The following is a 24288-nucleotide window of genomic DNA, read 5'->3' as shown; positions in this document are numbered from 1 at the left end:
GGTGGGGGAGAAACTAGGTGCCCAACATGATCTGGAACCTGTGCAGTTGGAAAGGGACATGAAAGGAGACACTACATTTGACTGTCCTTTGACCCATCTGCTGGGGGACTTACTTTAAATTATCTCCAGGGAGAAAAACTGCAAAAGCCAGATTAATCAAAAAGATGTGACATGGGCCCTGGCATCTTTGGTGAGAAAGTGAGACTTCTCCCTTGGAAGGCCTGGCCCTCTGCATTTTTCTCCCCTTTGCCTCTCTGCTGTCTTATGCTAATAAGTATTGCAACCTGATAGGGACAGAGCCATCCCCACTGGTGAGGCAGTGACAGGAGTGTCTCTGTAGGTAGTCAAGGTGATGCTGGCAGCTACAGAGTAGCAGTTGGGATGGCTCTGGCAAGAACGCCTTGCCGCCGGCTGCCAAGGGAGAGGGCTGGGCCTGGGCCAGGACATGGACAGGACTGGATCATTCTGTTGACTGAGCCAAATGGCATTAAGAATGATTTCAGAATGGAAATCATTTTGGTACATTTTTTTCTGATTATTAAAAAATACAGGTTTACTGAGGGAAAAAAAAAATTTAGAAGTGTGTGTGTGTGTTTTTTAAAGTAAACACATTATCAAGGGATGCCTTCTCCTTATTTAAAAAACAGAACCCAAAAAACTTCACTTTCACTCCCCTGTAATTCTTTCCCCTCTCACCAAAATTAAAACCTGTCATTGGATTGGAATGTACAGAACAAAGCCTGGAATGTGCATCTCGCACACACACACACACACACACACACACACACACACATATACACACATGCGCGCACAATAGATAGTTAGACATACAGTTTTGTGTTTCCTGTTGATTTTTTTGAGGAGGGGCGCTTTACCACTGAGCTATATCCCTAGCCCTTTTTATATTTTTATTTTGAGACAGAGTCTCACTAAGTTGCTGAGGGCCTGTTCATTTGCTGAGGCTGGTTTCGAACTTGTGATGCTCCTGTCTCAGCCTTCCCAGTCACTGGGATTACAGGCAGGTGCCCCTGTGCCCGGCTTCTATTGATTTTTTTAAAGCATAGATAGTATCATATTCTATCAGCAACTTGCCTTCTTTACTGGCATATGTCTTAGACATCTTTGGCCTTATAGTCTTTGCTCAGTGGCATAGTGTTCCATAGTACAAACACACCAGAGTTTATTTATCCATTTGCTCTACTGGAGATATTTAGGTCACTTCTAAGAGGAATAAGGCAGCAATTACCATTCTTGTACATGCCTCTGTGACATGGATGAGTATGCTCTGCTATGGATACTTTAAAAGTGGAACTTCTGTGTTGAAGAGTATATGCAAATTCAATTTCAAAACCCAAAATGACTTGCTATTCAAAAAGGCTTTACCTATTTATCCCTTCACCAGCAGTGTATATACAAGTACCTATCTCTCCACATCCTCACCACCCTTTATACATTTGGCCAATCTGATGCATAAAAAATGTTATCTCATTACTTGAATTTACAACTTCCTGATTACTAGTGATGTCGAGCATCTTTTTCAATTTCTTAAAATATCCTTTTCTGTAAACTATATCTTTACATGTTGCTGATGTTCCTTTTGTCTTTCCCTGATTTTAGAAGCTATTTACATGTTCTGATTATTAATCCCTTGGTTTATATATGTAAAAAACATATATTTTCTAGTTCTTCTTATCTTTGAACTTTGGTCATACTGTCTTTTGTCATGTTTAAGTGATGTTAAACATGTGAAATGATGTCTTTGTTTCCGTTTTTCATTTGTTTCTTTTTGGTCCTGGGGATTGAACCCAGGATCTTGCCTGTGCTAAGCATGCACTCTAGCACTGAGCTACATCCCAGCCCAATGATGTTATTTAAAAGATAAATTTATTAATCCTCTTTTGGTGGTTATTATATTTTTAATTTTGGTTATGAAGACTTTCTCTACCCCCAAGTTTTCATTTGGGATTAGTTTTATACATTCATTGTGAGGTATCCCTAACTTTATCTTTTTCTTAAAAATATATTCAATTTTCCCAGAACCATTTGTTCAACTAGTCTATCTTTTTCCCATTGGTACGAAGTATTTTTATCACATATTCCATGCCCATGTAAAAACAGGTCCACGTAGTTCTATTTCTTATTCTTTTTTTTTCCCACCAATTGGTTCATTCTTACACAGTGTTTCGCGCTTGTGTGTGAGTGTGTGTGTGTGTGTGTGTGTGTGTGTGTGTGTGTGTTGCTGGTCATCAAACCTAGGGCCTCCCATATATTTTAAATATTTGATAGACCCTCTTTATTTAAAAATGCACCTTATACATTTTCCTCATCCATATGAAATTCAGAACCACTTGGGAAGTTCTGTAAAAAAATCCCAATCACATTTAATTGACATTGCATTGTTTTTCATCAGCAATTTGCAGCAAATCTATATATTTATGATATTAGTTCTTTCTATGAATGATGTGGCATGATTCTTTAATTGTTCATGTCTTCCTTGTGCCCCTCGGTAAATCTTCATACTTTTCTCCATGTAGAGCCTATGCATGGCTATGTTAAGACGTCTTATGGTTTCATTAATTTTATCTTATAATTAATTATTGCTTAGGTAAAGGCAAGCAATTTATTTTTGTAGATTAATTTTAGATTCAGCCGCTTTGCTGAACCCTCATTTATTCTAATACTTATTCACTGAATTTTCTTAGATGGTTTGGGTATGGTGTCATATAAGATACAACCACTTACAATTCTATTTTTTTGCTTCTAAGTCTTATAATTAAATTCTAATTGTTATATTTGTGCAGATGAGGTTTGAAAGCATAATGATGACTGCTGGCAATAAGAGTAAGTGTTCTTGCTTGTTTCTTACTTTAGTGGAAAAGCTTCTAATATTCCACCATTTCTTATGTTGTTCATGTAAGGTTTCTGACAAATCTCCTTTAACAAGTGAATGTCAGGGTCTTAAGCCCCCTTGCTCTTCTCGACCAGCGGCAAAGGAAGGGGACACTCCCCAACAAGGTCAGACCGGGATAGGTAGGGCCGACTGAACACCCACTCCCAGCCCTCGGGGCGGAGGACCAATTCCCCGTCACAGCAGGAACTCCTTTATTGAGGAAATCACACAGCTTTTATGTAGGGTGGGGGCTAGGCAGGAACCAATCAGCTTAAAGGTCAGCAAGGTATGGGGTGTTCACGCAGGCAAGAGTCCCATAGGACTATATGGCAAGCATGAGCTGAACACGTGGAACTGTTGTTAACCAATCCCTGAGGTGGTTCGATTCATCGTCATTAACTATTGAAACCGCCTTTGAGGCCTTGATCTTGCTCACTTGCCAGGGAGTAAGGAGTCAGTCTGAGTTAGTTAACTTGTCATTAGTCCCAACAAGTGAAGGCAGTTCTGTATCCTATTTTCAGTAGGGGGTATTCAGTTTTATTAAATAATTGGAGATGCCACAGGAATTTCCCTCCTTTAATTTGATAGCAATAAGTTAAATTCATGGATTTTCTAATTTCGAACCATCCTTGCCTTCTGTGATTCATTCTACTCAGCCATGAGGTTTATTCTTTTGACTCACTGCTAGATTTGGTCTTAAGTCTTTTATTTAAACTCTTTATCTTTATTTTAAGTTATAGGCCCATGTTTGATTTTGATTTATGTTAGTGATATCCTGGGTCAGTTTTAGCCTGAAGCTAGAGAGTAAGTTGGAACCATTTCCTTCTCTGCTTTGCTCTGAACAAATTACGTACAGTGACAGCTTAGCTTTGCCTTGATAATTAATATTGGCCTGAGAACCATCAGATCCATAGAACTAACCTTAAACATAAATCTGACTTGTTTAAGTTATCTTTAAACTAATGTTTATATTTCATCTCTGAGTATAATTCTTCTCAAATTATCAATTTTCTGAGTCGATTTTTGGGACTTTGTCTTCTTTCCTAAAAAAATCATGCATCTCATATAGGTTTTAAATTTGGCAGCAGATATAATACTATGCAGTGTTTCATATTCCCTTATCCTAAAATATGCAGTTTTTTTGTACCAAATAAAACTGTCTTGTTTTGTACATACATGTATTTTAAACTTGTCTTTTCAAATAGCCCAATCCTGATGTCAAAGATTTCTGCTCAAAATCTAAGAGGCACTGATGATTATCCTACTAAAGTAACTGACCTCCCTAGAGTCTATCCTCTTTCCATTCTCTATTTTTTTTTAAAGTTTTTGTCAGCAACTAACATGATATATGTAAATTTGTTTAGTTGTTTATTTATGCTTTACCCTCAATAGAATGTATGTTCCTAAGTTCTGGTATTTTGATTTCTTCATTGCTAAATTGTCAATTTCTAGAACTTCACTTAGCACATACAAGATAAACTAAATATTTGAAGAAGTAATTAATCTTTTACCGAAGGATTCTTTTGTCTGCTTTATCGATTTTATTTTCTACGTGTTGATTTGGCCTATTTGGCATTCCATCCTCATAGTTTCTTCCCCACAATGTTTCCTCTTACCACAGGGACCAAGAAGCTTCACACTCATTATGATTTGGATCTTAAATGTGCCCCAGAGGTCCATATACTAAGTTTGGTCAACAGCCTGTGGCACTATTGGGAGGTGGTGAAAGTTAGGAGGTGGGGCCTAGAGCAAGGAAGTAAGGTCATTGGGGGCATGTCCTTGAAGGGGATATTTGGACCCTCAACCTCTTCCTTTCTCTGTCTTTGCTTACTGGATACCAGGATGTGAGCAGCATTGCTTCACCACATGCTTCTGCCAGGATGTACTGCCTCACTGCAGGCCCCAAAGCAATGAATCCAACTGACCATGGACTGAAACCTCCAAAGCCATCAGCTAAAATGAACCTTTCTTCCTTTAAAGTTGATTCATGTGTGGTATTTGTCATAGCAACAGAAAACTGACTAACAACATGCCTAAGTTCATCAGTCAATTCTTAGTCCTGATCTCACTCAATATAGTCAATTACATCTTCTCTTCTCCTTGACACACTTTACTTCCTTGGCTTCCAGAATCCCATACCCTTCCTGCTTTTCTACCTTCCTGTCTGACTGCACCTTTTCAATCTCCCTTGTTGATTCCTTCTCATTGCTTGATCTCTATGCCTGTAGAATCCCATACTTCTACTCTTTACTATCTACATGTCATTCCCATGGCATTCTGATCGAATTTTATGACTTTGGGAAGCATACAATATCCAAACTATAGCAACAATGACTACATGAATCAGTAACGTGGTCATTTATTATCATCTCAAGTATTGTGTACTACATATAATGGTAGGTGATATACTTTTATATGATGTGCAGAACGTTGTGTTTACTACATCAGCATCACCACAAACACATGAGTAATGCATTGTTCTATGACATTAATAAGGATATGATGTCACTAGATAATAGGAATTTTTCAACTCCATTATAACACCAAGGAACTGTTGTCATATACATGGTCATTGCTGTGTAGCACATTATATTGAGGAATTTCAGCTAATTTAATTATGTGAAAACAGTGATGCAGGGCTCATTCAGTTATTGCTGATGTCCCTCCCATATCTCCTCAGCATTCATCTGCTCACCCTGAGGGCTGCTTCCTCTAGCATCTGCCCTTTTCTGTCATGTAAGTGTTCTGCACTCAGGCGCAACCCTCCATCAGTGATGAACAGAGAGTTGGTGGTATTGCTTCCTCAGTCCGTGACTGAGTTATTTCTGTTCTGCTTTCTCTTCCAGAACTTAATTGCGCTCCGGTTGCCAGCAGTGGTCATTGTGGCCATAGTCCCATTAATGACTGTCTTTCCTCCCAGGCTTTGCCTCCCCATTCCTCTCCTGGTGTCTGGGATCACGTCTCAAATACCATTTTGTACTCCAGTTCCAAGGGTCAGCTTCTGGAGGACTCTACACTAAGATAAATGTTTAACATAAATCAAACCACATGTAAAAAATAACAGCTAATATTTATTAGGCACTTACTATGTGCCAGACACACCACTCTAAACACATCATTTAGCCTTCACAACAATCTTTTGGACATTACTATCACTTCCAATTTACAGGAGGCATGTGACACTTAGCCAGGTTAAGCATCTTGTCTGAGGTCGCAAGGCTCATGGGTCATGAAGGATTTAAACCTGGACTATTCAACTCAAGTGCCCATGCTTTTAATCACCATATGTTCTCTGACACAGCATATCAAGTTACTTCAAATATCTTCACTGGTACATATTTAATAGGCTTTTGAGAACATTTTACTAATGGATTTTGCTGATAGATGAGCTAATAGATTTTTTTTGTAATCTGTCAGCAATCATAATGTTGCATAACTTACGTTATCTGCACTCATCCCACTGAAATCTGAGCCACATGCAAGAAGCTTTTCTCTTTCCAACCACATCAAGAAATTCAGCAGTGTTTTCTTTTCTCCTGACTCTTCTACAATGTAAGTCTGTTTTTGCAGCTAACCACTGTTCCTGCTGGCTTTTTTGTTTGTTTGTTTGTTGTCAAAACTATATGCCTCCCAGCTTAAAATTTATTGCATGATAAATGAAGATCACCATTTATGCCCCAATAACCAATTGAACAGATGCAGGATTTCAGCTGCTTGTGATGCCAAGTGAGGCATGTTCATTTCTGATTTGGAATACAACATATCACGGGCTCTGGTTGACCCTTATTTGAACTGCAATCTTCAAGCTGCTAACATTGTCACATTTTTCTTTGTTACAAGGCAAAATATTATGAAACCCTCTTACCTCTACTGTTGTTCTTCAAAAAGAATAAAACAAATGTTTTGTGGTTCCTAGAAAATGTTATAAGATTGTTTCCCAAGTTAGGTCATTGCAGTTGCGAAACTTTTGTTTTGATAGAAGACTTGGCCAAAAACAACACAGCCGATGATCAGCCATTATTTCAGGGAAAAAAAATCTTGAGATTAGCCAGAGGTTGCTGCCTCCCATTCCACTAAAATAGAGACAAATTCCTCCAGCTGGGCTAAAACTATTTTTGAGATAAATCTATTTCTCTCTTTATAGCGATATACTCAGTTAACTGGCTGACTTCCCCAGGTTTTGAAATTGCCCCATAAAATTTTGGAAGGCATTTTAACTTTATAAGGCAATTTATCATAAATTAATTTTCAGAAACTTCTCAAGCCAACTTGAAATAAAAACAAACCACATTCTCAGGCAGTAGTCTCTAATTTTAGTCTGATTTTTAAAAACAGCATTTAAAGTTAGGGCACCATTTTAAATAAAATACTCAAGAAGACTCTCTTGTTGAGCTCTCAGAGACTGATAAAAGAATGTCAAAAGTTTCTTCTATGCCAGGCATAGTAGTGTCTGCTTGCAACCTCAGCTACTTGGGAGACTGAGGCAGGAGGATTGCAAGTCGAGACCAGTCTTGTCAATTTAGCAAGACCCTGTTTCAAAATAAAAAATAAAAAGCACTGGGAATGTAGTTCAATGGTAGAGTACCCCCAGGTTCAAGCCACCAGAGAGATGGTATTATTTCCCAGGTAAAGGAATGTTGGCAAATGTTTGACAATTAACTTTCTAGGAGTAAAATGTTCTAATCTGCAGTGTTTGTCAATTCCTGTGGTGTAAATACTCTCACCATGGTTGATGTTAGCAGGTGTCAACCAGATTGGCAAAATTCCTGGAAGTTTAATAACTGGCTCTCAAGAGTTCCTAAGAGGCTCAAGAACAACACTGCAGATGATTCAGCCGTATAGTGTTCTACATGCAGGAGTGGGACCACTAGTTTGTTGCCTCTGTAATACCCTGGGATTTTTTGTAGAGTTTACTGGGACAACATGTAGCAAACCCTAACAGAGTGGCACTTTGAGATTCAGTGTGTTACTTGGTATCTTAGTTTATTTTCTGTTGCTATAGCACAGTACCTGAGACAGGATAATTTATAAAGAATATAGGTCTTTTTGTTTGTTTGGGGGATTTTTTTTTGGGGGGAGGAGTTCATGCTAAGCACATGCTCTACTACCAAGCTACAGCCCCAACCTTTAGCTCATAGGTCTTAAGGCTGGGAAGTTCAGTGACATGTTGCTGGCTTCAGGTCAGCTTCTGGTGAAGGACTCATGCTTCTTCTCCTAGTGGAAAATAGAGCAAGTGGGCACACATGGAAGAGAGAAAAGAGTGCCAAAATCCAGTGACAGCTAGCCCATTCCCAAGAGAAAGGCATTAATCTGTTTATGAGGGCTTCCACTGTGTGACATATACACCTCTCATGAGACCCCACCTCTAAATATTGCCACATGGAGAAATTAAGATGCCAGTACATGAACTTCTGAGGGACACACCCATACCCTTGCACCCCAAACCTTAGGTCACCATGGAAAAATAATGTGCCCTGGGAGAATTTGCTCCAAAATATCCCTTTAATTGTCCTTGCCAAGCGTAACAATTAGGGTCACTGAGGACAGTCTAAGGACATTTTAGAGACAAGGACCACTCACAGCTCTGTGACTGGGGATTAGACTGCAGTGTTCAGCAAAGACTGACTGCAGAACAACAAAAAGCAAGCAGAATCAGCTTGGACACCACCCTTTGGCATAGATTTTGTTTTAGGTTTACGTCTGAAAAGCCACAACCTTTCAGGATGCTAGGAAGTGTCCTCATTTTCTATCACATAAGGACGTCTCTATCCCCCCACATCTTTTCAAAATAGAAAACTCTTTTCCAAGGAGTTAATTGTTTCCTTTTCATATGTAACTGCAGCCATTCTGCTGACTGACGGGTACACTGTTTTCTTTCCTAATGAATGTATTTTTGTTCTGTTCCTATATATTTCCTCTAATGATGAAAGATGACTTAAACCTAGCCATCATAGTGGAGAGTGAAGTAAATTTCAATTTGGAGCTGCTACTAAATTTGACTCTGCCCTTCGAAACAGCATAGTCAGCAAATGTGGAGCGAGAGGTCCAGGCCTTCCCAAACCGCTGATGACAGCCTTTGTAAGGCTTCATCTTCGGGTACATGATATTCAACTTTCCATTTAAAAGATTCAAGACAAACCTCCCAACATTCCACAATTTTATCTTTCATTTTGAGTTCCTACCTAAGGTTCATTCATCCTTTAGGGCATTTGATCAAGTTCCTGCTTTTGTGTTGGAAAGTTTGCAACTTAATGAATGAGATAATCTATATCTCAGAGTTCCTATTGTATCTAATGGGAAATAAATGGTATCAACAAAGGTTTAACTGAAGAGAAATTAATGAAGGGACAGTTTCTAGATAAGGGAAGTGTTCAAGGAATCAATAAAGCATGGTGAATCACCTAGGAAATTGCAATAGTAGCAAGTCATTACTATCCTTTAGCCCAAAGGTGCAAGAAGAGAGAAACTTGGAATAGGTATGCTCAGAGGCAGAAGGAAGCAAGATTTCCTTCCTGATTTCCTACCAGTTATCCCCACTTGCCAAACTCTATAGGAAGCCAAGAGGGTGTGAGAGGCAGGAAATGTAATCTGGAAGGGCCAACCTTTTGGAGTTTAAAATGGCATGGAGAAGAATGGATGATGGTGTTTGGGGGATCCTTAGGTGGAGGATGGCCATTGGGGAATGATAGCATCCTGCCCTCAAAGAACTGTAGTCCAGTAAGAATAATCCTATGGGTGCGTCTATCAAGATGGTGGAGAGGTGAAGCCTTAGCCTGAAGGGTGTCTTGGCCTGTGGGAACTTGAGTATACAGGACTGATGTCTCTAGACATCTATTTGAATACATTAATATGCATGAAAGGGTGGGTGGGAGGTGCAAAGGAGTAAGAAAAATGTTGGTATCCAATCTGAAAGTGATGGGCAAATAGAAAAAAAGGATGGTGTCTGGCAGGTGAGAAGAAAAATCAGATGATAATATTTTTAAATAAATGAAGGAGTGGTAGTCAGTAGGAATTAACCTTCTAGAGCGTTGACTAGCAGGGCAGTATTAACATCACTCATAATCCCTTTCCAAATGAACTAACAAGTCAGGTGGTTGGAATAGATCTTCCTTTTGTGACCAAACCCTGGCAAACAATGGTAATAGTCTGTAATTCAGCTGTTGCTAGAAATTTCATTAGAAAACTTCTTATGAGCTTGGCATGGTGGCACAGCCTGTGATCCCAGTGACTTGGGAGGCTGAGGTGGGAGGGAGGATCACAAGCTCAAAGTCAGCCTCAGCAACTTAGCAAGGTCCTAAGCAAATTAATGAGACCCCGGCTCTAAATAAAATACAAAAAGAGTTGGGGATATGTCTCAGTGGTAAAGTTCTCTTGGGTTCAACCCCCAGTACCAAATAAATAAATAATGAAAATTTCTCATGGAGTTTAGGTCTGAAAGTTGAAGGCTAGGGCTTAAACTATATAGTCTTCTTATCCCTTAACATTCTTTTAAACTGTGTGCAGAATTTTAAAATGGCTGCTAAAATAACTTGGGATATCTTCCTTCCCAATTTGAGGCCAAACCTGAGAAGCTGGTAAACTTTGGAAAATAAAACATGTTCTCTTGTGAAATAGTTCACTCATTATCTGTTATTATCATAGAAAAGCAGACCTGAACCTATACAATATCCCAGATGGATGTTAAAATCTATGAATGTAAATTTCTACGAGAAATGCCTTCATAGATGTGTTTGCCCAGTTCCTTGGGATCCATTTCTTAACTAGTGCAATGCTGAGTTTAGAACATCCTATTTTAGGGCAGTGTGGGCATGCCAGCTGGCCAGCTGTGGCTTAATACATCAAACCGCTTGACAATCTGTTCCCAGAAGAAAAGAGACTATGGTTCAGAAGTAGACTGGCCCAACATTAGAGTGGTAGTAGGTCTGTTTAATCATATCTTAAAGAGAAGTACGTGGCTTGATTTGTGTCCACAGAAATTATAACTGTGACAGAGACTTCTCCATTATTGGTCCTGAGGATGGCGCCTACTGGGACAATGACTCATTTTTGCATCCCAAAAGTCATGGGTAAGGCCACTTTTGGTGCATAACCAGAGTGATGGAGAGTTTGTGTGATGATGGGTCAATAACATTCCAAGGCTTGTGTTCCGTTGTCTTATGTGTAGCAAGGCAAGTCCAGATGTGTCTCAAAATTCCATCAACATAATTATGTAGGAGTTAAACTACTACCATGGTTGTCAGTGAAATGCTGTTTGCTGCAACCATGACCATCCAGTGAATCAAAGGAGGATTTTTGCTTTTTTTTTATTGTTGTTGTTCTCATTAAGAAGTATCCAGTCGGGCACGGTGGCACATGCCTGTAATTCCAGTGACTTGGGAGGCTGAGGCAGGAGGATCACAAGTTCAAATACAGCCTCAGCAAATTAGTGAGGGCCTAAATAACTTAGTGAGACACTGTCTCAAAATTAAAACTAAAAAATAAAAATGATTGGGGATGTGGCTCTGTGGTTAAGTGCCCTTGGAGTTCAATCCCCTGTACAAAAAAAAAAAAAAAAAAAAATTATAAAGTATCTGTCATCACTTTAGCAGGGTGGTGTATTTTTGTAATCCTAGCTACTAGGGAGGCTGAGGTAGGAGGATCAAAAGTTCCAGGCCAGCTTGGGCAATTTAGCAAGACCCTATCTCTTTTTTTTTATCTTTTAATTTTTTACAGACTGCCTTTTGATTCATTGTACACAAATGGGGTACATCATTTCATTTCTATGGTTGTCCATGATGTAGATTCGTACCATTTATGTTATCATACATGTATATAGGGTAATGATGTCTGTCTCATGCCACAATTTTTCATAACCCCCTCCCTCTCATTTCCTTCTACATAATCTAAAGTTCCCCCATTCTTCTCTCTCTCCCCACCCCCCACCCCCATTATATATCATCATCCACTTATCAGGGAAAACATTGGACCTTTGGTTTTTTGGGATTGGCTTATTTCACTTAGCATGATGTTCTCCAATTCCATCCATTTATTTGCAAGTGCCATAATATTATTCTTCTTTATGACTGAATAATATTCCATTGTGTATATATACCACAGTCTCTTTATCCATTCATCTGTTGAAGGGCATCTAGTGTGATAGGCTGACAGATCTGGCTCCATGAGAATGTTATACAGACTCCATTTTGCTCTGAAAGTCCATGTTATGTAGGAAATAAGCTTCTCCCATGGGAACAGCCCACTTTTGTACCCATCAACAATTGCTTACCTTCTCCCATGGGAACACCCTGCCTCTGTCCCCATCTCAGTTACTTAGCGTGACATGTTTAGCAATACAAAATGACAATTCTTATGTAATGAAAAATTGCTCTCTTTTGATCCCTATTGCTCCTAACCAACGTACCATGTAAACGGTAATTGTGTGGATGTTAGTAACCATTCTTTAGCTGGTACCTAGGTGACCCACTTCCCCCTCTGTTGATGATCTCATGACGTTAGTTTGTAATTTTGAATCATAGCAACAGACACTTATGATTAGTGTAATTTTTGGTATAAGAACCCCTACAACCCTGTGGTAGGAGCTGTTCTCCCAATAGCCATTTTTGGGGGCATTGTGTGAGACAGTCAGTTGGCCGGCTTAATAAAGACTCTCAAATTTGGACTTCTTAGTGGCGATGGGTCTATTCCTAAGTTGCGCCCCATAACACTAGGTTGGTTCCACAATCTAGTTATTGTGAACTGAGCTGTATTACTTTAGTTTGCCAATTTTAAGTCCTATGGGTATAAGCCAAGGAGTGGGAAAACTGGATCAAAACATGGGTCCATTCCAAGTTTTCTGAGAAGTCTCCATACTGCTTTCCAGAGTGGCTGTACCAATTTGCAACTCCCCCAGCAATGTAAAGGTGTACCTTTTTTCCACACATCTAGGTCATTATCTATTATTGTTTGTGTTCTTGGTAATAGCCATTTTAATTGGAGTAAGATTAAATCTTAGGGTTGTTTTAATTTGCATTTCTCTAATTACTAGAGATGTTGAACACTTTTTCATATATTTATTAATTGCCTGTATGTCTTTTTTAAAGTGTCTATCCAGTTCCCTGGCCCACTTACTGATTGGTTTCTTTGTATTTTTGGTGTAAAGTTTTGTAAGTTCTTTATAAATTTTGGAGATAAGTGCTCTATCTGAAGTGCATGGCTCTGTAAGCTCTCTCTTCACATTCTTTTGCTGAGAAAAAGCTTTTTAGTTTGAGTCCATCCCATTTATTGATTCTTACTTTGATTTCTTGTGCTTTGGGAGTCTTGTTGAGGAAGTCTGACCAATGCAATGAAGATTCGTGCCTACTTTGTCTTCTATTAGGTGCAGGGTCTCTGGTCTAATCCCTATGTCCTTGATCCATTTTGAGTTGAGTTTTGTGCAGGGTGAGAGATAGAGGTTTAATTTCATTTTACTGCATATGGATTTCTAGTTTTGCCAGCACCATTTGTGATCAGGCTATCTTTTCTCCATTGTATGTTTTTATCTCCTTTGTCTAGTATGAGGTGACTGTATTTATGTGGTTTTTTTCTGTGTGTCTTCTATTCTGTACCATTGGCCTGCCTGTCTATTTTGGTGCCAATACCATGCTGTTTTTGTTACTATTGCTCTGTAGTATAGTTTAATGTCTGATATTGTGATACTTCCTGTTTCACTTTTTCTACTCAGGATTGTTTTGGCTATTCGAGGTCTCTTTGTTTTTCCAGATGAAGTTCATGATTGCTTTCTCTATTTCTATGAGGAATGTCATTGGGATTTTAATTGGAATTGCATTGAATCTGTATAGTGCCTTTGGTAGAATGGTCATTTTGACAATATTAGTTCTCCCTATCCAAAAACATAAGACTCTATCTCAAAGTAGAAGTTTTTAAGAAGACCTAGGGATGCAACTCAATGGCAGAGTAACTGTCTAGCATGTGTGAGGCCTTGGGTTCAATCCCCAGTCTGAAAAAAAAAAAATCTGTTATCAGGATAGTTTACATTGTGTTTAGGATTGGAGGATGTAATGTTTTCTTTTGTTATAATTTTAAAATTATGGAAAAATTGCAGGAAGAGGATAGGGAGCTCCTATACTCCTCATATCCTTTACCCAAATCCACTTCTTATTTTACATTTTGCTCTATTCGTTTTATTATTCCCTGTATGTATTTATTTTTGTGGTACTGGGTACCCATGAACCCTTTACTACTGAGTTTCTTTACCAGCCCTCTTTATATTTTATTTTGAGACTGGTCTCGCCGAGTTGCTGAGATTGGCCTCGGACTTGTGATCCTCCTTAATCAGCCTCCTGAGGGATTTTGGGCATGCACAATTGCACCTAGCATTATGCATTTATTTATATAAGTGTAGGTTATATGTGAACCATTGAGAGTAAGTTAAACACCAGTGTGTATTTCCTAGGAACAAGGTCATTTTCTTACATGTCATAATACAATGATCTAAATCAGGCATTTAACTGTTACAGTATTATTACCTAATCTGCATTCCATATTCAAACTCCATCAATTATCATAATATCTCTTGTAGCTTTTCTTTTTTTCCAGTCTAGAATTAAGTTCAGCATCATGCATTGCATTTAATTGTACTGCTTTTGTTGGAGTTTGTGAATCAAAGAACCACCTTTGTCACACTAACAAAGATAGGAGGTAGGAGGCTCAAAAGTTCCAGGCAAGCTTGGGCTTTTGCTACTTGCTTCAGTTTCTGTACTAAACCCTGAAAAAAGCAGGTCAGATGTCTAGTGCCCTCTTGCCTTTGCTAGTGTTTGAATCCCAGGTTTCACTTTCCAGAAAGTTTTCAGAGTCATCTATGTGTATAGTTGCAGAGAAAGCCCCGCTTCTCTCTGTGTATCTCCATCCATTTTCATCCTTCGTGGTAACTCATCACTTTCAGAAGTGCTGAGCATGTTACAGGGTCTGAGTTACAGGGCCTGATGGAGATCCCTGGCTACATGGTGCAGAGATCTGGGAGACAGGAGCCTGTCCTATCATTCTTGGGTTATTGGCTGCTTTACTCAAAATGAGACTTGCCATGGAAGAACTGCCTTCTTGAGTTGATCCACTTTGCTGGAAAGGCTACAAGCTGTGCAACTGTGCATCAGCCTGACCCCTCTGCTCTCTGCAGTCACCCTCAGAATCTTAGGGCAGGGTGTTCAATTTTAATGCAGCATGGCCCTCTTGTGGCAGGTATCTATATGTTCCAGGAAAAGGCTAGGCTGCAAAAGAGGCAGAATCAGAAAATTTCGTGCAGTATAGGAGTTTACTAAGGCTGCAAAAACAAAGTACCCCAGAGGAGGTGGCTTACACAACAGAAATTTATTTCTCAGAATCTGGAGGCTAGAAGTCTAAGATCAAGGTATCAGTAGGGCTGGTGTCTTTCAGGCTTCTCTTTTTGGTTTTTAGATGGTTCTCTTCTGTGTCTTCACATGGTCTTCCCTCCGTGTGTATCTGTCTCCTAATCTCCTCTTCTTATAACTGCACCAGTCCTATTAAGGTTCCATCTAGTTATATTATTTTACTTTAAAGATCTTGTTTCTAGTTTTTTTTTTTCTTCTTTTCTTTTTTGGATTTTTTTTTTCCATCCCGCGGTGCTGGGGATTTGAACCCCAGTCCTTCCGCATGCTACACAAGCACCCCTACAAGATGGGGCTATATCATCAGCACTAGACCTTGTTTCTAAATATGAAGGTGTCAGGACTTCTGCAGGAGAATTTGGGAACAACACAATTCAGCTTATAGAGAACAGGAAGGGAGACCTTCAGGATTCTTTAGCTCTAATTTACCATTAAAAAAAAAAAAAAAAAAACAGATTAGGTGACTTGTTCAAGACCACCCACTAGTATACATCAGAGACCCAGCATGAACCTCCAGCTCAGAAATCCATGAACTCCATTACCCTTTTTTTTTTTTTTTAACCAGAGTTACATGTTAAAAGCCTGGAGCAAATTCAGAATATATCTTAACCAACAAGGATGGCTCAAAACTCCAGAGTATGAAATTGATTAAAAGGCAAGCCATCTAACCCTATTTTATTCATGCTTTTAAATAATTACTCAATAGAAAAAAATGTTAATTAAAAAAACTAGCTACTCAGGAGGCTGAGGCAAGAAGGTCTAGCGTGAGCCCAGGTGTTTGGGGCTAGCCTGCATAACATTGCAAGACACTGTCTCTTTAAAAAAACCAAAGTCTCTTCTATCTTTGGACAATTTTAAGTGGAAAAAAAGAGACAGATGTGAAGATGAGACCTGGTATATTTCACTAATTTCTGGCTTATGTGGCTGCAACCACCATGCATCTGGTATTTTGGTTTTTTGTTTCCCTTCGTGTTTGTTACCAATATTTTCATTTGTAACAGTACATTAAAATTGAATAATAGATAAAAACCATTCATTCCTATTGTTACTGCAGTTTGCTAAACTGTTCTGGGTTCCCTTCCCTCTCTGCTGTTGTATGTATATAAGGCTAAAATGTAAAGCAAATAATATTTACTTGCCCATCATTTTTAAAAAGCAGGTCTCTTTCCTGTTTGCTATGGGCAAAATGCTTGATGTGTAAGGTGATTATACTTTCCACAAACTTTTCAAAAGTAATTTGAAACTTTCTGGGAAAAATTGCAAGAATAGTACAAACACATCCATATACCCTTTACCTATATTTACCTCTTATTAATATTTTGCCTGATTTCCTCTCTCTCCACATATGTATTTATATTTACACATCATATCTTTTAGAATCATTTGAAAATAAATTGCACACATAATAAGTTCTTTCCTCTAGATAGTTCAGAGTATATTTTCCAAGAATGAGGGTATTATTTCACATTAACTGTGGTATAGTCACAAGCCAGTAAATTTAACATGGAATGTGGCACTTGGAGGGATTGCATTTCCCAGTATTCCTGAGGTTAGGTGGGGCTGTGTGGCTTGCTTTGGTTAATTTATCTGGCTAACACAATTATTTGATCTAATCTACTGTCGGATTCTGATTTTGTCAATGGACCTAGGAATGACCTTTGTATCATTGTTTTTACAGTTCAGGATCCAGATTAGGATCTGCATTTAAATGCCCTGTCTCTAGTCTGCTTTAATCTGGAATATTTCTGAAACCTCTTTGTCTTTTATGATACATAACATTTTTAGAATGCCATCCCTTCCTCATTAGTAGAATGTTTCTTATTTGGGGTTTATCTGGATATTTTCTTATGATTTGATTCAGGGTATACATTCAGGTTATCAGGTCAGAACGACAGAGTGAAAGAGGGTCCTTCCTGTAATTGTGTCTGAGATAAAGGGTGTAAATGTGGTCTGTCTCAGGCAAACTGGGAAATCACTTACATTTCTGTAAGTGATTATTCCTTTTTTTTAAACAGTGCCCATGCTGGGACCAGATTGATTAAATCACCTACCAAAGTGATGGGACCAGAGTTTAACCTTGAGCCTTTCCAATTCTAACAATACCTGTTTCCCACCCACACCTCAACACTAGTACCATTCAACTGTTTTTAGGGAACTCTTCTATAACTGACCATTCATCAAGCCCTATGGAACCTCTGTCTACAAACAAGTCTCTTGAATTAAAAAATTCATTCACCAATGATTTCTTCCTCATGCATATGATTACTATTTCTGTTGTATACTCTCCCACCAGCAATGGAGTCTTTGGGGTTGTTGACAAATATGCCCACTCTTACTCCTTGTAGGCATGTGGCAGGATTGCATTTGTCAATGTACTTGAAGTTAGGTGGGGCCATATGATGAGCTTTGGTCAATTTAATATGATTGTGAGGAAATTTTAAAAAGTCAGTATATGCTATTGCTTTTTCTTTAAGATAATCAGCAGTGGTCAATAGTGTGGTGTTGGACTGAAGAAGATGTGAAGCAAAGATCTTAGTTGACCTTAGATGGACATGTACCATGAGCTAAAATAAAACACCATGGGCTGGGTGATTTAGATAATAGAAATTTATTTCTCACATTTCTGGAGTCTGGGATGTTCCAAGATTAAGGCACAGGAAATTCAGTGTCTGGTGAGGGCCTGCTTCCTGATCCACTGATTGCAATCTTCTCATTGTGTCCTCCCCATGGTGGAAGTGGTCAACAAGCTTCCTTAGGCTTCTTTTACAAGGGTACTAATCCCATTCATGAAGGCTTTGTCCCATGACCTAATCAATTCCCAACAGCTCCACCTTTTGGTAACATCGCATTGTGTGGATTAGGTATTTATGTTCAAATTTGTGTGAGGAAGGGTGCACAATATTCCATCTATAGCAACCTTTGACCATTTCCATCTGTGCTGGTCCATCTTCCCATTGCCAGCAGCTATCTCTTTCCCTCCTGACTTCCTTTGGCCTTTGGAGTCCATGCAGAGCCCATTTGGTCCCCAGCTTTGGCAGGCAAGCGTGGCAAGGAAGTTAACAGCCCCTCTGATCAATGCTCAAACAGTGGAAGTTTGTGGGTAAGTCTCTGGCTCCTTCACCAACTGGGTGGGGTAACACTGAGGTGACTACTTATAGTGTCCTCAGAGTCTCTTCTTTTCCCATGATGGTAGCTTGCTTGATCATACATCATACTTTTCCTTCTCTATTTCCCTCTCCACCTCCCTTCCCACAATCACCTCACAAATGAACTACATTCATCCCTTGGTTTCCATGAGAGGTTGGTTCTAAGACCCCCCTCAAATACCAAAATCTATGTATGCTCCAGTCCCTTACATAAAAGAGTGTTGGGCATAATAACCTATGCACATCCTCCGGTGTACTTTAAATCATGTCTAGATTAATCCCTAATACTATGTAAATGCTATGTAAATAAGTGTTATCCTGTATTGTTTAGGGAATAATGGCAAGTATTCGAATAAGTCTGTACTGGTTCATTGCAAACACAATTTTTTTTTTCTGAATATTTTCAATCTGTGATCAGTTGAATCTGTGGAGGCAGGACCTGCTGATATGGAGGGTCAACTGAATTTGCCTGTAATCCTTGTCCCAGGATCTGTTTCTAGGGAATTCAAACTAAGATAATCAGTTAGAAGGGAGATTCAGCTATGGATTAGCCTGGTTGTCATACTTTTAAATTCCATCAATAAAATGTCTTTTCTCATAGGAGATTAAAAAAAAAAGTCCTACTAATTATAGTAATATTCCCCAAAGAAATATTTACACTTTAAATAGCATCAATAGATGGGATCAGGATATCATGATGGTACCATTGTCCTGGTGCAGGACAATGAAAATTATATAAATCTTGGTGAACCTATATTTTTTTGGGAAAAAAAATAACTTTCAAACCAGTTAAGTTTCAAACCAATTAAAACCCTATGCTGCATAGCTTCAGTTTGAGTTACTCCAGACCACACAACCATATTCCACATTGGAACTAAAAGCCAAGCAGTAAACATTTCCAAATTCAGAAGTTGCTGGAGAGCTTTTCTCTGAGGTTATTCAGTTACTCTAGAGAATGATGTGAGAAAGACATACCAGGCGACCAGCATACTGGGGAGTAGGCTGGTAAGTGAGCAGTGGGGAAGGTACAGCTGTGCCTCATCCTTCACTGTGCATCTGCTTCCTTAATTGCTTTACTTACAATATTTGGCTTCATCTCTGCCCTTGACTTTATCTGGTGATCTTGAACTCAGGATCTCTCTGGTTCAATTTCACTGCAGAATATCTTCCAGGTAACCTGTCACAATAAGGCTTGCGTAGTAGCTCAATTGCTCTGTTGTGAAGAAATGAAGAAGGGGATCTAAAGGATTGAATTGGTTCTTGTCCAGATGCTCAGCCAACCCTCTGGTTTTTCAGGTCTGTTTCACCTCACCTTCTAAAATATCAGTGCCTCTAAATCCTCAGCTTTTCTCAGATTCTCTGGCATGGACCAGCAGTTTTCTTTCCCATTCCCCTCTGCAAGAACTTAGGTTTTATTTTTCTCTACTCTGCTGTCAATTACCGTGGATCTATATCTGTTCAGCTTTCTGAAAGCTTGTTGACATATCTTGTCCACTGTAATTTTTCTTCCATTCTTTTGTACAGCTGTAATCTTAAAAAAAAAAAATTGCTGGACTGCTATTTCTTGGCTTGGGAAGAATGGTGGTAATGTCCGTGTTCTGTATAGTGTGCAGCTAGTTGGAAGTTTAGTTCTCCTTGTGACCTTTGCTTTGGGGATCCCTGTTGTCATCCATCTCACTGTTGAGTCAGCCTCACTGTGTGCAGGGATCCCAGTGTTCCCTCTGTTTCTTCTGAAATCAGTCCCTCCCACACCTTCTCATTTACACTGTTCTCTACTTCTCTGAGTTCCCCAACTACCCACACACTACTCAGTACTTTTTCTTTGATACAACCACAGAATTTTGTTAAAATCTCTACTTTAAAACTCATTCTGGATTTGTGTGTGTGTGTATGTGTGTGTTTTAATCAGTTGGATATGAATTTGTCTCCTGCGCCCTGAGGGCAGACACTTGACCTTGTTCAACAATTAACTCTCTGAAACTATGATTTCTGGGTAGATATTTTCAAGGTGTTTGTTCCACTAGATTAAATGGAGGTGATATTTTCTCTGTTGTTAAGTTTCTAGGGTATATTTTTCTCCAGTGGGATTTCTCCCTGGGGTAGATTGAGTTGTTGGTCCTGATAGGGCTATACATCATATCCTTGTCAAGGCCTCAGGGCCAGTCACGCCTCTCCCTTTACTCTTACTTTAGCCCCGAGCGAGCCCCCAGTTCTCTTTGACCAATGGACATGATGAAAAAAAGTCCTGGCATGAGTTTATATGACTGTGCTTGCTCATGTGCTTCTGACATTGCTAATTCAGAAGGACAGTGGGGGTTTGGAACAGAGCTGCCTCAGCTGATCAGAAGACCCACAGCTGGAAGGAGAGTCATCCAGCTGACCTGCAGGCCTGGAGCAATACAATAAATCCTTCATGTCATTATGTGACACATAGTTTTGGGGGCAATTTGTTCTATAACAAGATCAGACTAATACCTGGTGTCAAAGGAAATGAATGACTTCTAACTCTTGTTATCAAATGTTAGTTTTGCTCTCTAGGAAGCCTGAAATCAATTTACCATGCCATCAGCATGATACATGTGTACCTACAAAAATACTCATGTGGCCTTCCCTGATTTGACCATGAAATCTGTTTTTAAGTGGCTTATGGGAAGAAAAATAGAACAACCACACCATTAGCTGTTTAGGATCTTACATAGCTTTATTATAGACTGAATTAATGATTTTACAGGCTTTTTGGAGTAATAAACTCAACAAAGATCAATGTAATTTTCTTTCTTTATCTTTGATAACTATGACTTTAATTTGCAGTATAATTATGTGCAATCCATGTAGTTGGTAATTATGTGGTGCTGGCTAATCCTTATTTTTAAGAAAATGAGGCTTTTGATAATGATTTTTAACACTGTAGCTCTGACAAAATATTTCTATTCAAGAATATTCTCATCAAATGGTATTAATTTCTTTCAGCACCACAATTTACTTTTAAATTGGTCAAAGCCTAGCTGTTAAATTATATCCATATGTATATTTAATTAAAAGTTTGTCATCAAAATCTATTTCCATAATAAAAATAAAAATTAAAATTAGTGGCGAAGTTTGCTTGAGTGTTGGCGAATTAGTTAAATCTTTAGCCTGTAAGGATCTTTCTTTTGCTCAAAGAACCTATTAGCAATGTCTTTGGTGAAGCTCCACTTATTTCTTCCACTCAAGCTACTGAAGTAATGGTGATATGATTACATTGCAAGCCTGTTTCCTGAGATACTGTGCAAAGAGTAGATTCTTCACAAAATGCACAAAATTTAGTAAGAAATTACCTGCAACATACCTCCTCACTGACTGAGATATTCCATTTTATTTACATCCATGGTTATGAACCTCTGCCATGAAGAAGGTTCCTCAATATCATGTTATAATTATGGAAAGGAATTGTTTAAATATTCAGAAAAAATGTCATCATTAGTTTTGTAATTGAGAGCTGAAAGAGAATGGAAATAAAGTGCCAGGCCGCGGCTCTTGAGGGAGTTCGAGTTTAATAAGCTTGCCTGGGGTTGCCTTCCCAATTCCCAGTGGAACCAATCAAAAGAACTTCATGCCTCTCTTGTCCCCCTGACCCTCCATTCAATCATAAAGCAACAGGCTTTCACAATCACGGAACAAAACCCTCATTGCCCAATTTAACCTTCCAACCCCAGAGTTGTATGGGTCGCTAATCCAGCTCACAAAGCGGGCTGCTGCTCTTTTATTGTCCGGAGCCCGGGCACCGAGTGGAGCTCAACTGCTGATCAGCTCTGGAACGTCCCAGCGGCATGCCGGGGGCCTCCGATGTTTATTTAGCAGGCTGCTGGCTCGGCCACCGGCCTCCTGGAGAGCCGGCTTGGCGCTCTCGCTCACAGAGGAACCATGTACCGCCGCAGCTACGTCTTCCAGGCCCGCCAGGAGCAGTATGAGCGCGCCGATGAGGCGCCACGCGCCGCTGAGCCCGAGCGCCCGGCCGAGGAGGGTCGGATTGGGGCGCCAAGCCTGGCGGCGCTGCAAGGACTGGGCGAGCGCGTGGCCGCCCACATCCAAAGAGCCCGCGCGCTCGAGCAGCGCCATGCCGGACTCCGGCGGCAGCTGGACGCCTTCCAGCGCCTGGGCGAGCTGACCGGCCCGGAGGACGCCCTAGCCCGCTATGTCGAGGGCAATCGCCAGCGCTCCCGGGACCTAGCAGCCGAGCGCTCTCGGCTGGAGCGCCAGGGCGCAGAGGCGCAGCGCGCGCTCGACGAGTTCCGGAGCAAGTAAGCTGCGGCCGTGGGGGGAAACTCAGGCAGGGCATAGGTGCCCCGGCGGCGCGGGTCTGGGAAAACGATGGCATTAAGGAGTAGAAAACCGACTTTGATCCCCTCCTTCCCGCGACCAATGACCCCGTCTCTGCGGAGAGTTACACAGGTGGCGCTTTTCCTTGAGTATGATTTCTGTTTTGATGACACTTTACAGTTTACACCAAATGGTACCATTTACTTGTCATGTATTTTAAAATTTACAGTGTATTTTACATGCATTTTAAATTTACTTACAATAAAATGCGCAGATTATAAGTGCAGAACTCAATGAATTTTGATCAAAGTATATACCTGCCTGTGAAACCACCAAAAGGAGAGAGGATTCCCACTACCCGAGAGAGTTCCCTCTCGTTAGGCAGCCCTCTTTCCCCAACCAGAGGTGCCCAGTGTTCTATCACCATAGATTAATTTTGCTTGTTCTAGAATTTTGCAACAATATATACTTTTGTATGTCTGGCTTTTTTCACTCAGCAGTGTTTTTGAGATACATCAGTGTTATTTAATCCTCACAGCCTTATCTCTACTGCCTCATTTTACAGAAGAGACTGAGAATCAGAACATGTAGAAATTTAGGACAAGGTCGCAGAGCTAGTGAACTGGAAACAGGTCTTCCAAAGAGTAAGTCCAATTGCCTTCATGGCATCACAGCTGACACTGGGAAATGATGTTTCAAGTGTCCTCTAGGGTCTTGCTGCTCAAAGTCTGGTCTTTGAACCATCAGCGTCAGCATCACCAGGGAGCTTGCTAGCAGTGTAACTTGGGCCCACCACAGAGGCCTGAATCAGAATCTGTGTTTTAACAAGATCCCCACTGATTCATAGTTCAAGAAGTTACACATTGAAGTTTAAGAAGTCCTTTTCCAAGGCATGGTTTCTCCTTGCCCATAAATGGAATTATGTGTTGATATCACTTATGTCCTCAGAATTGTCATCATCTTTCTAAGTTACGAAAGATGTATGCTTTTTGACTTAGGATGCACTTTAAGGAATTTATTGTATGATATACTTCGGCAGGTATGAAATGACACACCTGCAAAGATATTTACTGCTGCATGATCTGCATTAGAAAAAACTTGGAATCCATCTAAATGTCCATTAATAGGAAACAGGTTATACAATTGTGCTTCATCCATGAATGGAATACTGTTCGGTGATAAAAAAGAATAGTATATCATCACCATTTATTTATTTTTTTTTATAGGCAGGGAAAAGTGGAGATTTTCTGCATGCTTAAAGAAAGAATTTCTGGACATCCCATTTCCCCATGATACTGGTTGTTTATAAGTGATAAGGTAGTAGGAACTGGGTAACTGGGAGACTAAAATGGGAGAGACTTTTAATATAACATCTTTTAATAATATATTAAAAATTGTTTAACCATGTAAGAGATTTATCCATTCAAAAATTATATAAATGAATTTTTAAAAATGTAGTTGTCTAGACTCTATCCTGCACCTCAGGTGAGGGCCAGGAATTTTCATTTTTAATGAGCTCCATCGGTAATTCCAGCTAACAGTTAAGTTTGGTGTAGAGTAACCAGAAGAATTT

General features: G+C 39.6%; 1 protein-coding gene across 4 annotated transcripts in view; it reads left to right on the top strand.

Annotated features, from left to right (window-relative positions):
• The window catches only part of Bfsp1 (beaded filament structural protein 1), a 70370-nt gene that overhangs the window by 12221 nt on the left and 33861 nt on the right, over positions 1-24288 (top strand). The window contains exon 1 of one of the 4 annotated variants that reach the window (XM_047540854.1): positions 22150-22696. The exons of 2 other annotated variants lie outside the window; for them this stretch is intronic. In XM_047540854.1, coding sequence (XP_047396810.1) covers positions 22320-22696 — 377 coding nt within the window. In that variant the 5' untranslated portion in view covers positions 22150-22319. Of the gene's footprint in view, positions 1-22149; positions 22697-22727; positions 22848-24288 lie in introns of those variants that run through there. One more of the 4 variants, XM_047540855.1, reaches the window with a different exon arrangement.

The sequence above is a fragment of the Sciurus carolinensis genome, chromosome 2, assembly GCF_902686445.1.
Source record: "Sciurus carolinensis chromosome 2, mSciCar1.2, whole genome shotgun sequence".
NCBI classification, from domain to species: domain Eukaryota; kingdom Metazoa; phylum Chordata; class Mammalia; order Rodentia; family Sciuridae; genus Sciurus; species Sciurus carolinensis.
Note: the sequence above shows the minus strand (reverse complement) of the source record. Positions and strands in the feature narration are given on the sequence as shown.